Below are 15,551 nucleotides of genomic sequence, written 5' to 3'. Positions count from 1 at the left end.
CTCAATGTCTCCATGTCAGGTATGTGATGTATTTACTGGCGTGTGGACTTCAAGGTTACATTTTTAAGAGCTCTGCAAGATAGGCTATTTTGGAGACTAAAACAAAGACATTTTCCCATGTTCACCTTCAGAGATGGGGACCAGAAACCTGCAGAAAACGGGAGGCTTTGCCAGGCCCCAGCGGGGAAGCGTAGCACTGTGCTCTGAGCTCGGTCCTTCTTCCTGAGCAAACGTCTGTGCTTTCCATGTGTGTCCTTTCCTCTGTGACCGTTGCACATAGATTAATCATCACTGTCCCCTGCCAGCTTTGTGGTTAAAAAGCTTTTACCAGACTTGGCGTGCAGGGCTCGGCTTGCACCTGTAGGGCGGGAGGGCGTGGCTCCGGCACACAGATGAGAAAGCCGTGGCTCGTTCTCCAGGATTTGAACAAGGGCAAAGCAGCCCCAAAGGGAAGGCAGTGCTGGGCCGAGCCAGTGTGTGGACAGCAGCGCGGTGGGCAGGCATCCTGGGGGCATCCCTGCAGCCAGGATGCCAGGCGCTCTGTGGCCCTGGCCCCCACATGCGCTCAGGGGAGGTCTGGCCTCTGTCCTGCACGCTGGCCCCACCATCTGGGTCCTGCCCTCCAGTCCTGTCGCTGACCACACTCACATGAATCAGGTCACACTCTGGTGTTGCTCTGTCTTCAAGATAAAATCCGTGTCCGTCTTTTATTTAACACCATACTTTTGAGGCGATAAAATGTTAATGAGACTTTGAAAGCACTAGGGGACCATGAAGGCAAGGTTTCTGTAGACTTTCCCCGAGCCATCCTTGGGTTTGGTGATGCATCTGGACTTCTCCAGTCTGTGGTTGCCTCTCCAGCCACGGCCAGCCATCTGCCCGGGTGTCTCTGGGTCCTTCCCAGCCGGCGGGTATTCCTAATTGACATGTCACTTGCAGTGGACCTGGGGCTGATGGGCCCACACCTTCCCAGCCAGTGAAGCAGAAATAGTCTGCACTTAAAAACAAAAACTCGTGGCCATGTGTACAGATTCCCCACTCATTTCCTTTCCTCTTAAAAGTACATCATCTTCTAGCCCACCACCAGCTGCGAAAATAAAAGCATTTTCTCCCGTACTTAAGGGTGATTTTGTGCTCCAGGCTGGTTGTCTGGGGGTGCAGGAAACTAGACCAACGCGACCAACAGATGTTTTAAGCCTTGTGGTGGAAGCTAAGCAAAACTCCGATTCCTCAACTGTGATCTTTGGGATGTGGCGCTCAACTGCGCCCCCTGGTGACCTCTGGGGGCATCGCGCAGTCAGCACCCTGCATGCCACTGGGTGCCTCTGCTTTGTCTTCAGAGATGAGAGCCTTGGCTAACAACTCTGCTTTGTCTTTAGAGATGAGTACGAGGAAGATGGGTTCTGCCAGCCCTACCGAGGGATCGCCTGCGCCCGGTTCATTGGCAACCGCACTGTCTACATGGAGTCTCTGCACATGCAAGGGGAGATAGAAAATCAGATCACAGGTAGGTGACTCCAAGGAGACCATGCTTATCCCTGGAACAGTTTACTGTCACTGAAAGTCTTGTCAAGGCAAAGGACTGGGCTGGATGAGGGAGCTGGGAGCAGGACCCTAAAGACAGGCATGGGAGACGTGATCTCTGAGCTCTGGAATTTACATTAAAATAATTTACTAAAGGTTGCTCTTAGAGGAAAAGAAAGCTTTGAGAAATCTCACATTCACTCAAACACTCAATAAATACTTCAGAGTCCTTCCAGGGTTGTCGGCCTCTGTGGGGAGGGTGTGGTAACAAGTGGTCGGCTTGGCCCTGAGGCTCAGGGAGAGCACTTCCTCCTGGGGGAGGTCCCTGTTGCCCTGGATCCCTTCTCCTTCTTTGTGAGGCTCCTGCCTGACCTCTCAGTGTTGAACATTTTGTATTTTTAAATTAAAACTTAATCTTCTGTTGGTAGATGTCTAGCAGTAGAGCCTTCCGGGGCTCACACGAGTGTGGTAGTGAAGGCCACTGTGGACTTGGGTATCACAGCTGTCAGGTGTCCCTTCCATGAACGTGGTCACTGTGTCCCTGGGCCTTTTCAGTCCTTTGTTAGAATTCATGAAGTTCCAGGGAGGCCGCCCAGGGCAGCAGGTGCCGTAAAGGATACCCAGCTACGCCTGTGCTTCAGATAAGCACCATGTTTTTTTAGTGAATGTTTGTCTCAAAGTCCACTGGAGTCTGATAGCATCTCTGGTAACCTGAGAATTTAACAGAGGCCAGAACAAGCCTATGCAGGTGAGTAGAGCAGCCAAGGGCACAGAAATCGGGTTCCTGGGAGAGGCATGGAGCCAGTGGGGCCTTGGGGAGCTGTTTACCTGGGAAACAGCTACAGGAGGATGGTATGACCCTTGGCCAAAGCCGTCAGGTGTTTGAAAGAAAAGAGGACAACTCTGAAATGTCGAAGAGCAGACATGGTCTCAGGGTAGAACTGTCGATGACACCTTTCAGCCAACTCTGAGAACATTCTAGAACATTTCAGCTAAGTAAACAGGGATCCTGCTGGAAGTGTTTGGTGACCCACTCACAACAGCCCTCTGGGGGAGAGATTGGTGACACCAGTTTACTGGGAATTATTGCTATGGAGCATCTATTTAGCCGGTTTCACCAGCATTTCCCGAGTAGTTCTGGCCTCAGTCTGCCCTGTAACATTCTGTAGGACTGCTGTCCCAGGAACGCTCTTCAGGAAGTGTGGTACAGACACCCTCTGGGCTGTCCCAGGAGGGTGGTGCTGGAGGCCCGGCTAAAGGACCAGGAAGGTTCTGTGTGCGCGGCCCTGGAACTAGCAGTACCAGCTGGAACTGCCGAGTCTGGCTGCGTGGCAAGGTCCCCGTGGGCTGCCTCCTTTCAGAAGGCCGGGTAGAAAGCGCCGGGGTCCCAGGGTTGCACAGCAAGTTCCCAGAGTCCCCCAGCCCACTGCTCCCGCCAGGCTGCAGCCGAACCACCACCCACAGCACATTCTGCTCCCCCACCCCCAGCCCTGCAAAACTAATAAAAAGAGCCGGATGAGACACAGAGTTCCAGCGCTTTGTAGTAAAAAATGAAAAATAGATTGTGCTCCAACCTAATTAATTATTTGCTTAGGAAATGGTACATATGTAATCTTATCCTGTTTTTTTAACTTTGTAGTCAAAATGATTTTTTGGAGCCAGCGAGAGCTGGCCGCTTACACATCTGAAAGGAAATCTCCTCCCTGGGCCCCGCGTGGCTGGGAGGCAGATTCCTCCCGGCCGCCGGCCCGATCCACCCCAGAAGGACGAAGCCCAGGCAGCCCGCTCACCACGGCCTTTCTTTCAGCCGCCTTCACCATGATCGGCACCTCCAGCCACCTGTCCGACGAGTGCTCACAGTTCGCCATCCCCTCCCTGTGCCACTATGCCTTCCCCTACTGTGACGAAACCTCGGCGGCCCCAAAGCCCCGAGACCTGTGCCGCGACGAATGTGAGATCCTGGAGAACGTCCTGTGTCAGACGGAGTATATCTTCGCGAGGTCCAACCCCATGATCCTCATGCGGCTGAAGCTGCCCAACTGCGAGGACCTCCCGCAGCCTGAGAGCCCAGAGGCTGCACACTGCATCCGCATCGGCATCCCTATGGCGGACCCCATCAACAAGAGTGAGTGGGGCCCTGACCTCCGGGTGGCCTCGGGAATCAACAACCCCGTGCATAGTGCAAAGGGAACACGGATGGGTGTGTGTAGCTGCTGGCCCCCCTTTCAGTGGGCTGCACACTACGGCCTCTGTGTCCAGATACATTAAGAAGCTTCGTAAGGATGATTCAAAGTATAGCCTGGGTTTCTCAGGAACTTGGGCAGAATTCCTGTGTGACCCAGCAGGTCTGCCCCAAATGAATGTGCAATCAAAGGATTTGAACACAGGCACTAAAGAAAAACCTCATGGAAGAGTGTTTGAATGTCACAGTTGGCTGTAGCTGAAAAGTAACAACTCCATGCAGAAGCAGTTCCACAATGGTGGTATAGCTATACAAGGGAGTATTATTTAACCATAAAAAGGGATGATGAGGCCCGGGGATTTAGCTCAGTGGTGTAAGTGCCTGCCTGGTAAGCGCAAGGTTGTGAGTTTTATCCTCAGTACCACGTGCACACACAAATAAAGAAAAATCAAAATGAACCTCTCTTTAAAAAAAAAAAAAGGGGATGAGGAAGCTTGAAGGCCTTACACTAAGTGGAAGAAACCAGTCACTGTAGGATTCCACAGCTGTGAATATCAGAATGGTCAAACCCACTGAGCCAAAGCAGAGCAGCTGCCAGGGCCGAGGGCCAGGACCTGGGGATGCGGGGGGGGGGGGGGGTCTACTTAGCAGATTCAGGGTCTCCACTTGGAGAGGCTCCAGGACCTAACAGTAGTGATGTTGTAGAACTTCGTGAAGGCCCTGATAACACAGTTTAGGGAATGCATTGGCTTGGAGTTTGAAATAAATATGTGCCAAGGCTTTCCTCCACTCTCTACCGGCTCTCTACAACCAAAGGGGAGACTTCTCAGCTGCTTCCCTTTCAGGAGGACCTGGGCCCAGGGTGCCAGTCTGTTACCACAGCCATTCGCTGGTCGCTGCATCTCAAATGTGCAGAGCGGTGTTTATCCATCGAAGCTACTCTGTCACTCTTCCTGCCACCCCTGCAGACCCAGTTAGGGTTAGGTCAGGGGTCCTGCTGTGCTTTGAAGTTGAGCCCAGGTCACCGGGAAGACCTGTGTCTGTGCTGTCCCCTCCATCAGCAGAAACGCCCCTGACTCCCACTAGGGATCCAGGATGTGCGGTCGCGAGAGACATTTTCTGGGATTCACTTTCACAGTGACTCCCCTAGAACCACTGTGCACCCTCAGAATGCAGGGGAAGCTTGGCCTGAAGCTTCCTCCGACCACTGATTCCCCGGCAGCCAGCGCTGTGGCCTGGTCTCAGGCTCCCACCCCTGCTCACTGATGGAAATACTTGGGGCAGGCGGGCTGCCCCCCACAGGAAGCTGACCCCCTTCCCTGCAGCACAGTCCTGCCCTGGAGCTCCCCGGCCCACAAGGTTCATCGCACCCCTTCCTCTTTGTGTTTTCAGATCACAAATGCTACAATAGCACAGGTGTGGACTACCGGGGGACAGTGAGTGTGACCAAGTCGGGGCGACAGTGCCAGCCGTGGAACTCCCAGTACCCCCACACACACACTTTCACCGCCCTCCGCTTCCCGGAGCTTAACGGAGGCCACTCCTACTGCCGCAACCCTGGGAACCAGAAGGGGGCGCCCTGGTGCTTCACCCTGGATGAGAACTTCAAGTCAGACCTGTGCGACATCCCAGCGTGCGGTAAATACCAGTCACCACCCCATAGCGCCTGGGGTCATCTCCCACAAGGCTCACCCCAGCGCCCCTGCCGAGGAGAATCCCGGGAGGGGGAGTCTAATCGCCAACCCTTGCTTGTCTTGTGTGCTATCTAGCATAGATAAACCTGGCACTGCCTACATAAACACACAGGTAGAGTGGCAAGTGCACTGCAAGGGGTAACTGCACCCTGCAGCTCCCCAGAAACACAGCAAGGCATCTGTCACCCGGCTTCCTGCAGAGATGGCACCAGAGGGGTCCCATGGCCAGCGGCCTCCCCAGCATGGCAGCTGGCTTGGGAGCAGAAGGAAGGCTGTTCCCTCTGTGTCCTCGAGGGCACCCCCAGACGTGATGCATCCACATCCATCACTCTGTAGTCCAGGGCCATCTGTGGGTAAACTGAGTCCTAGCCTCATGAGCGGACAGGAAGGCTGTTCCCTCTGTGTCCTCGAGGGCACCCCCAGGCGTGATGCATCACATCCATCACTCTGTAGTCCAGGGCCATCTGTGGGTAAACTGAGTCCTGGCCTCATGAGCTGACATAGTGGAAAGATCTGTGCAAACCCCTGGGGAACCAACGTGTCCTCCCTATCCTAGTTCTCGCAGACGCAGGCATGAGTGCCCCAGGCTTGGAGGGGAGTTGGGGTGCTCTGCAGAGGCTGCAGTCACAGGACACACGCAGCTCCAGCCAGGGCCCAGGCCTCCATGTGGCCATGCATTGATTCTGTGGCACCTGCTACTGGCCAGGGCTTGCTTTTTCATGCGTAGGGCAGACAGGGACCCTAAGGTGGGAGCCCCACACATCCAGGGAGGGCTGTGGGGCCAGGGGCTGGAGCAGAGTGTGCAAGGAGGAAATTTTGGGCCATAGTCACACCAAACCTGGGGATGAGGGTGGCACTGCAGCTGCGACCTGGTGAAGCAGTGCCCTGAGTGCAGGCGATGCGCCTCCATGCATCCCTAGAGGACAGAGTGCACTGGTCGCTCCTCCCCAGTGAACACCACCGTCCTTCAGGAGACTTCTGAGCCTCCCCTCATGCCTGGCGAGTGCCCATCAGGACTGGGGAAGTCCTAATGTGGGGGGTTACACACTAGGTCCAGGTCTCCACCGTGTGTTTCACGAGCCTTCCTTTCCATTTCCCACCTTCCCGAAGCCCTCACACCACATCCATGCTCAGAGACACGAGCTCACACTCATGAGGTCACATCCATCTGCTGCCACCCCTGCCTACCAGTACCCGTATGGTGCCCAATGTTTGACACACTTGTGTCTGTGTAACCCTTGCAGCCTTGGGTGGGTGTCCACAGAGGGCCCGGAGGGGCCAAGGGCTTGTCCACCCCAGCAGCGGTCACTGGTGGAGCTGGTCCCTGTGTGTCCTCATCTGCCTGTAGCAGCTGTGGCCATAGCATGCTCCATTGCCAGTCACTCTGCTGCATCTCGCTTGAAGATGTTTAAACAAACACTATGACAGCCAGCTCCACTCTGGGCCCCACCCTGCTGGTTCCCGTTCTGTGACACGTGACCCGGAGAAATGCTCCCCTCAAGGAAGAGCCCTGCCATCGGATGACCCAGGCAGCACTGTAGCGTTTACACATCAACACAGCATTGATGTTGGAAATGCTCCATCTCTTATCAGTCTGCGGAAGACACAGTTAAGTTTATGAGGACTGGTTAATTCCAGTCATCTGAGAAATAAATTCAGGTGAAATTTAGATCTAGAAAAAACAAGTCGGTTTCACCACTTAAAATTAAAAAGAAGACGAATATTTTCATTTCATTTTGAAAGAATGAAATTCTTCTTGAATTCTTCAAGCCAAGCCACACATGCGTCCAGTAAGGGCGGAGGGAACCCTTGACATGCGATCAGAACATGCTGTTGAGAGACCAGCAGCACCCTGTGAGAAAGTTCTAGAAGACAGTGTGGGCCACCACCTGAGGAAGACGTCTTCTAATTGCCCTCAGGAGTCCACCGCTAGGGAAATAAACATAATGGGGCCCTGCTTCAGTGACCCCACAGTACACCTGACTTTCCTTTTCACTTCATTCCTCACCAAAATTACACCAGGCTGAGTAAGAATTTCCGGTGCTGTTTAGCCACGTGAAGAAAACACAGCCCAGGCCGCCAGCCAGTGAGCAGAGCCAGGTCCCCTGTGTGTGGTGTCCACGGTTCTTTATCCTGCACCAGCGGCTCTCGGGGATGGGGCGGGGGGAGGTGTTCACAGCAGAGGCCTGGGGTACTGCATGGCCCAGCCGCACCGACCACAGGCCACGCCACCATCACTCAGCACACAGCACGGCCAGGCCGGGTGGGAACCCCTTTCCTTCCCCACACAGCTGTGGGCTCTGGAAAAACAATGACATCAGACAGAAATGGCTGTCTAGTGGGTGCTTACAGTGAGCTGCAAACCACGCTAGAGAGACCGTGCGTTACCACAGGAATAAGAGGTCTGTACCCCTCCCGGTAGGGGTTTTTATGCCCATGAAAGGAAACCAAGGCTTTGGCAAGGTCAGGTAACTGATGGTTAATAAGAAGTGGATTCAGGACTCAAACCTGCAGTCAAGGTATAGATGGTGATTTGTGTGCATCTGTGATTACATGGAGCATGGATGGAGAGAGAGAGAGACAGACAGACAGAGGAAAGACCGACTGCTCTTCTAGCAGTGAGCTGTGCACGGTGTGTAGGGAAGACCTGCCCTGCGTCCTCCTCCTCCATTCTCGGTGGGATAGGGTCCTGGGAACATCCCTGCGGTCCTCAGTTAGGTCAGGGTTAAGGAGATTTGCAGTCCTCGTGGGGTTTTTATTTTCCTCCTACAGCGCTTCCCCTCAGGTAAGTCTAGCGCAGGAAGCATCACCTGAATGAAACAGAGGCCGTAAACTGTGCTGTCCGTTTGGCCGCATGTGACCTGTGGGCCTCAAACTCTAGAGCAAAGTCAGAGTTAGGCAGAACGTGCCGTGAATCCTGGTGCTTGGCTCCCGTAGGATTGCTTGTATACCCAGAGAGTGCTCAGGCAAAAAGGGGGGGAAAGGCCAGACATAATTTGAGCAAGACCTGGCCTCTCTGTCTGTCCAGTCCTGGGCATCTGCCCACTAGAATATTATGGTGCTGAATATATTTATTGGGTCGCTCACCAAAACCCATACATGCTGAGACCAACTGCATCTCAGACTTCATGAAGAGGCAGACAGCGCTCGTCTGCACAGGCAAAGCTCATCACCCCAGAGAATCCACGAGCGAGGCTGTCACACTGCTTTCCCTCCCCGCCTTCCCGCCTGCTGTGGGCACTTCACATTATAACGGTGACCGCTCTTCCCTGAATCCCATGCTGACATTTAATACAAATGAGTGGAATTCATTCATTTAACCCTTGAACACCACCCCCTGCTTCCTCTGTGTCACGATCCACTTTGGGAGCTGAGTTGCTCTTGCTACAGTCACGGCTCACGGCCTCTGGACGCTGCCTCTGCCCACTGTGCTGCAGCTGCTTGAACACAGGCTCTGGATGATCTCGGAGGAACACGTGCACCTTTCTCGACCACAGGCCTTTCCCTCTGAGCTCCGGGTCTACCACGCCTGTGGGCGCTGTCTATCTGTCGATGGTCACCTCCGAGGTCCAGGCAGGACTGGAGCTCAAGTCCACCTCCATCCATCCTCAGTTGGCTGTCGTCTCAGGAGCCCTACCTGAACTGCTCCTGCCATCCCATCACCTCTAGTCCCTGCCTCTACCTTCAAAGCCAGGTGCCCTGGGCAGGGCGGAGACTCATCCAGAAAGAAACTTCTCTTTCCAGCCAACATCTGGGCCTGTCCCCTGCGTCACCGTTTCCTGGAGCCTTGGCCCTGCTTCTCTCCCCAGCTCTGCAGCTGGAACCATGGCCCATCAGGTCTCTGCCAGCTCTTCCTCAGCGCCCTGGCTGTTTCATTTCAGCTGCATCCTCCTCAGGGTGAGATGCCTTGTCTGTTCCTCCATCTCTCTGGGGGCCACACTCCTGCTGGCTTGTGCTCCGCAGGTCCTGTCGTGGTCCTTTATCTTATTTGGTCACATCTTGGGACCACAGTGTCAGCGTCATCTCTTTCTCCTCGAGGCCCAGGTTCCTCCTCTACCAGGCCATGACTCCTGAGCAGCAGGGTCATTTTTACTCCTAAATCAGCTCCACCTGTGAGAACCTCTGACAGGGAAGCCGTGAGCGGTGTCGCCATCTGAGCCCGGCTCCCTGGCCCCTTCCTCTCGATTCCTTTGAGCGCCCTGGCTGGCAGCCGTTTCCCGAAGGGCGCACTGCCCGCTCTGCATCTGCGCAGCCCAGACTCCCCGTCACTGCCCCACCACCAGCCCGGGTTTCGTTTTGTCATAAACCATTTTCTGCACACAGTGCTTTACCATCCGGGGCATGGCAGATGTTTTCCAGACTGCGAACGCTGCAGTGTTGAACTCACCGCCAGCAGCCTTCTTCCAGCCCTCGTGGAAGACCCATTGTAGAGCAATTTGTCTTTCAGCTGTTGCTTCAAACCAAAATTGAACATTACAGGGAACTGGATGTGGGGAGGGGTGGAGAAAAAGGAACAGAGCAGTGCTTTTTATGGTCCAGAACTCTCTGCGAGAGGTGTTTTGTGCTGCAGAGATTTCTAAGAGGTGCTTTAGTTTCCAGTCCATGCATTTTCCACCAAGTGAAGAACAAGAATACCCAGCACTGACAACTGAGCCATGGACCATGAGTATTTTTAACCAGAGTAATTTTCTCTTAAACGGTGAGGTTGTGTTTAATTGTGCTCAGGATAAAGCAGCCATTTATGCAGGGGTAAGTTGCTGTCCAATAGCTTTTGAAAGTCCCCAACTGCAGGCCACCACCATGCCTGTAGGATGTCAGCCTCTGTGACTTGACGTGGAAGACTCATTGCCATCTTAACCGTGGGGTGACGGGACCCCACAACTGTGGGGCCGTCAGTTAGCTTCCTCAGTCAAAAGTCCGTGTGGAGCTACTGGCATCAACAGACAGACTCGGGAGTTCTGTAAAGAAGGGACCTGAGAGAGGGCCCTCGGGAAACCCGCAGGGCAGGGCTCGGGGGTAAAACAGACTTGAGAAGGCACCGTGGAGGCCAAAGCTTGCACAGAAGCCTGACTTTTTCTTTTTTTTTAACTATTGACCACTAATTGGGATTTTTTAAGTCCCCCAATGAGGAACAAACTGACAAACAGACCCGTCTTAGCCCTGGCGTGATTTCTCATACAATTTGGAGACATTGTCACATCCTTTTTGTCCTAAAAAGCACATTCCATCTTCTACTTTTCCTTTCTCCATTTCCTTGCTCTGCAGAATTTTTGCCTTTTTGAAATTCTCCTTTAAAATCTAGGGCAGCTCTTTAGAACACATCTTTCAGCGGCATTCTGGTTATTTGGTTGGTTGTTTTCTCTCTTTTTTTTAACCATAGAATTAAGAGAGGACCAGGCAGTCTTGATCGCACTGTGGCAGGGAAGGTTTTACTTCACTGTCAGTGCCCTTGGTGACAATTTTGGACCAATGTTGACCTGTGATTGCTTTCTCCAGCTGAACCTGGAGGTCTCCACTAAAACATACAGTGCTCAGCATTATGTGGTAGATTTGTCTAATCACAAACTTTCTAAGCCAGATTGCAGGTTATAATATCTACTTGTAATATTTCAGTGGGTGATTTGAGTTTATTATTTTAAATTATTGTGTACAATCCTCTAAAATTTTGTTTTTGTAAACAATGTTTTCTAGATTGAGACTTCTTTTAATTTTGATAAGTGTATTCCTTTTAACAAGATTGTTGAGTAGGCAGGCTCCCAGGCATGGGCACCCCAATGAGAGCCGATTTGGTGATTATTAGATGAAGGCACACGGTGAATAACAAACCTATCCACCGATGTCGTTACCTATCCCTCCACCTTTTCTAGAATATTGTGAGCCACCTAAGACTTGGCCCATGCATGCTGAAGTTTAAAAGTGCTTGGTCTACCACTGTATTGAAAATGAAAGACATTTAATTTTAGGAAACCTATTAGGTTTTATCGGATTTCAAGATTAGCCCAATTAAAAGTCTGACAAAGGACTTAATTGTCATTCTCCAAAGAAGATGTACGAATGTCCAAATAGTGTGTGTGCAGACACTCAGAGTCACTGGTCCTTAGAGAAACGCAAATCAGAGCCCCAGTGAGACAGCTCCTCACATGTGTCATGGTGGTCACCGTGCATGGAAGCAGTCTGAGGGTGGGGAAGGCGAGCCCTGCAAGGTGCAGCTGCTGGGGGAGCAGCTCCCTGCCCCCTCAAAAGTCAGAAGCAGAGTAGCCAGCAAGCCTGTTTGGGTGTTCCTCACGAGGCAGGCCCTTTTTAGTGCTAAGGGTCAGACCTAGGGCCTCAGGCCCAGGACTGGAGGCAGGGTCTCACACAGCACAGGCTGTTCACTGCAGCCTCGCCACGGCAGGGGCCACACAGTGGAAGCCAGCCAAGTGCCCCTAAGTCCCCGCTGCTGAGTTGGGGGAAGAGAAAACATACAGCGCCGTGCTATTTAGGTTTTCAGAAGGAAACCTGGACAGCCTAGCACACAGCAGTGAACCTCAAGGACATTATGTGAAGCAAAACAAGCCAACTGTGGAAAGATGTAGACTGTGATTCCACCTAGATGAGAAATCTAGGGTAGTTGGATCACGGAAACACCCACAGTGGCTGCCGGGAGCGTTAGGGAGATGGTGCTCCGTGGGTCTGAGTTTCAGTTTTGCAAGATGAGGTCTCCTGCACAAGGCCACAAATATACTTGATGTTACTGAACTGTAAAATGAAGCAGAGGTAAGATGGTAAATTTCCTTATGTGGCTTTTTCATAATTAAAAATCTTTTTAAACACAAAGGATGAGCCTAGTCTTAGCTTTCATAGAGGACAGAGACCCAGAGTGCAGACAGTGGATGCCAGATTTCACGTACAAAGGGTCTCCAAGTGCTCGCAGGCGGACTGCTGTCCTAACTTACTGTAATGAAGACCTGTTCCTGGAGAGAAAAGTTTTAATCGCCGATGCAGCCTGTGCAGCCTGTGAACAAATCCATGTGAGACTATAGGAGCCCTCGATCACTCGCTCACGCTTGTATCGTGAAGTCCAGGGTGTGAGTGCCTGGTCCCAGCACGCTGACCAATGCTGACCAGACCCTTTGTCCCTGGGCTTCCAGGGTTACGGATAAAGTCACCAGTGCAGTGTTCTGCCACCAACTCACTTATCTTGATGATTCTCAAATAATGAATACTTGTGATTCTTGTTTTCTGTGGTTTTTACATTTTTTTCAGACAAGATCATGGTTTAAACTGGTTTCATTTCCTTTGAGTTCTAAGGTTCTATAAGATTTCTTCCCACCTTTGTCATATTTACAATCCGAGCACTTTCTTGTTTTAACTCAAGAGTAATAACCCAGGCAATGTTTCCCATTACAAAAGTACCCACCAAGTAAGAAATTGTGTTTGCCTTGCTTGAAGCTCTGGGCTAAGAAAGGAGTGCTTTCTCCATTATGTTTAATTACTAAACAAAGTATTGAATATCATTGTAAAAATAGAACAAGAATGTCAGATGTGGACTGTGATACCAAACTGTTGATTTTTAAAAGGAAATTCATCATGTGATCTGGACTAAATTATTAGTTGCAAAAATCCCAAGCATTGAACTCCATGTAACTAATATACGCACTAACTTTTAAACAGTTATTCCAAAGTATTGAAAATGTTCACCATTCCTGTTTTCAACCAATTTTCTGTTCAGTGCACTAGAAGTTTCTATCACCCTTTCAAGTGTGGAGCAAGCATCATGCCCATTGTTCCCACGTAATGGCTCAGAAAGGACCAATACCCACGGAGATTAGGGCTCCGGAACAGGAACCTTGGCCGGCTGAAGAGGATGATGGAAAACAATTCCAGACGATGTTTTAGGGTGATTAGTCAGGGGATTTCATTTAGCCTTTGTCAACCTTGGTTTCTCTCTGCACAAAGTTGAGGAAATGCCACAGTGTGGGTGAGGAGGAGGAAGGAGAGCTCAAGGACAAGGCTCGGTGTGGCTTGGTGGAAGAGGGATTCACCCTCGGAGGAAATGCTTGGGCCCTTCCTCGTTCTTCCTGAGTGAGGCTAATTTTCTATAAAATATCTTTTTAGAAGGCTTTTAAAGCCAGAGATGGAGCCCTCTTCTGGCCAAATGCAGAGGGCCCAGGAAGGACTCAAGCTCACAGTAGGCCTGAGTTTGTTCTCTGTCACCTCGCACTGTGCCCTGTTATTTCTCTTGTGTCCTGCTGGGTCCTTGCGCAGGGAGCCCTGCTGACTGTATCTGAAGCATTTAGCTCCTCCAAGTTGTTCTCCAGCAGGGGCAGGGGAATTCATAGCCCACCGCCCATTGACAACAAAAGGGCCTCCGTGAGGAGTAACCTGATAGGGACAAATGCAGGTAGCCCTCTTTGTCCTCCAGACAGGTGACCTCTTACTTTCTCTTGTTACTAAAACGATCCAGCTGGAAAAATGACCAGGTCACATTAGTTCCAAATCAGCCTCATTCCTTTTGTCATCGTTACGCTTGTAATGATTTCACCGAAAATCCAAGAATAACAACAGAAATCCGCCCCCAGGACCCTGAGAAATCCTATCCCGTTAATAATACAGCACCCGAAGCTGTATACCAATTTCCGATTATTCAAGCTTCTTTGGCGACCATTGTCTCTTTGAGTCACATGTGAACCAAGCAGGGCTGGGGCGGGTACGATGACTCTGCACATACAGGAGGACATGGAGATCACAGAGGCGGCTTCCTGCATGAGGTTAGTTTGAGTTTCCAGCCCCAAACGTTTATCCCGACGTCTCCCTCTGCTCTGAAGACAAACTGAGTGACTGAGTTGTGGCAGGGAACACACGTGAATTTTCCAGGTTTCTTTGTTCAGTGTGTACTATGATCCCAGATGGTTTTGAGGGTAGCAGACGCCAGTTCGAGTCCAAAGACAATGGCAAAGGCAGTCTTGTGGGGCTTCTACCTTTAAATGCCTTTTCCTCATCCTACCTCACTCAAGGTGCCTTATGGTCTGTGCTCAGAAGGTGGCTGCTCCTGAGGCCTACACCTCACAAGGTTAGTCCTTGGGGAGCTCGGAACTTGCTGGCATTCCTGGGGGGATGGAAACAGGACAGGGACCTACGTGAAGGGACAGGGACCTAACTCGGGGAGTCTCACTGGCCGGCCTTTCCTCTCCTCTGCTCTCCCCTTGCTGCTTCCTGACTGCCCGGAGGGGAGCAATTCTCCCCTACCACGCCCTTCCACCATGTTATTTCTGCCTCTCCACAGGCCCAAAGCAGTGGAGCCAGTGGACCATGGTATACCTGACCTCCTTTGCTTATGCTGGGTGTTTTGTCAGAGACAGAAAGCAGACCAACATAGGCAGTGTGTGTGTATGTGTGTGTGTGTGTGGTGCATCCACACCAGGCCCGAGGTACCCCCTCTTTCCCTCCCATGACTACTGCCCCTCTGTCTGTCCACAGACATCATACACTCATTGCTAAGGCACCTAGCGGTGATGATATGGTCCCCAGCAATGTCTAATTCACTATGTATTGACCCATTGAAGCAGGTGAGGTGCACGGTTCAAAGTCAGCACATCTTTTGAGGCGTCAGTGTTGGTCCCCACCTTTCAGAGACCCCCTTCTTACTCCCCTGCATGGAGGGTCTCTACTCTGAGCAGATGGGTGCCACACAGCGGACTCCCCAAGTCACTGCCAGCACAGTGAAATAGCAAACAGGTCGGGGGGGGGCAGCTTGGGCTCACCACCCACTCATCCTCCGGCAAGGACCTGGCTCGGGGAAGAGAGTGTCAGCTACTTCGTGGAGCTGGTTTTGAGAGTAAAATGAGTTCATGATGGGAAGTACCTGGCACATAGTAACTTAGAAAAACTGGTAGTGAGGTTATTAATCTGATTATTCTCAGTAACTGGACTTAACCCTTCCCAAGCCCTGTGGCACCCCACGTCCCATGTTGGCCCTCTGTTTCTTTACGGGTCCGTGAGCTGCTAAAGGATGGAGGGTATGCTGTGTTTACTGTTACGCTGTATTCAGTTTTACATTCCCGGTACTACACTAGTGCGTGGCCCTCCCTTGCTGGCCTGCTGAAGGAGGGAAGGGAAATTGCACGATGCATAATAATTCTTTTGCAAAGTAAATACTCACCGCTGAGTTT

At 51.7% G+C, this 15,551-nt stretch overlaps 1 protein-coding gene across 2 annotated transcripts in view; it reads left to right on the top strand.

Annotated features, from left to right (window-relative positions):
• Positions 1-15,551, top strand: part of Ror1 (receptor tyrosine kinase like orphan receptor 1) — a 279,640-nt gene that overhangs the window by 246,925 nt on the left and 17,164 nt on the right. For both annotated transcript variants that reach the window (XM_013143073.3, XM_063259362.1), the window contains 3 exons: positions 1,380-1,507; positions 3,332-3,649; positions 5,099-5,344. In XM_013143073.3, the coding sequence (XP_012998527.1) occupies positions 1,380-1,507; positions 3,332-3,649; positions 5,099-5,344 (692 nt within the window). The remainder of the gene's footprint in view (positions 1-1,379; positions 1,508-3,331; positions 3,650-5,098; positions 5,345-15,551) is intronic.

This window comes from Cavia porcellus, unplaced genomic scaffold (assembly GCF_034190915.1).
Source record: "Cavia porcellus strain 051 isolate PalLab524CR breed Dunkin Hartley unplaced genomic scaffold, mCavPor4.1 scaffold_1, whole genome shotgun sequence".
Lineage (NCBI taxonomy): Eukaryota > Metazoa > Chordata > Mammalia > Rodentia > Caviidae > Cavia > Cavia porcellus.
The sequence above is the reverse complement of the archived record's forward strand: the minus strand, read 5'-3'. Positions and strand labels throughout refer to the sequence as shown.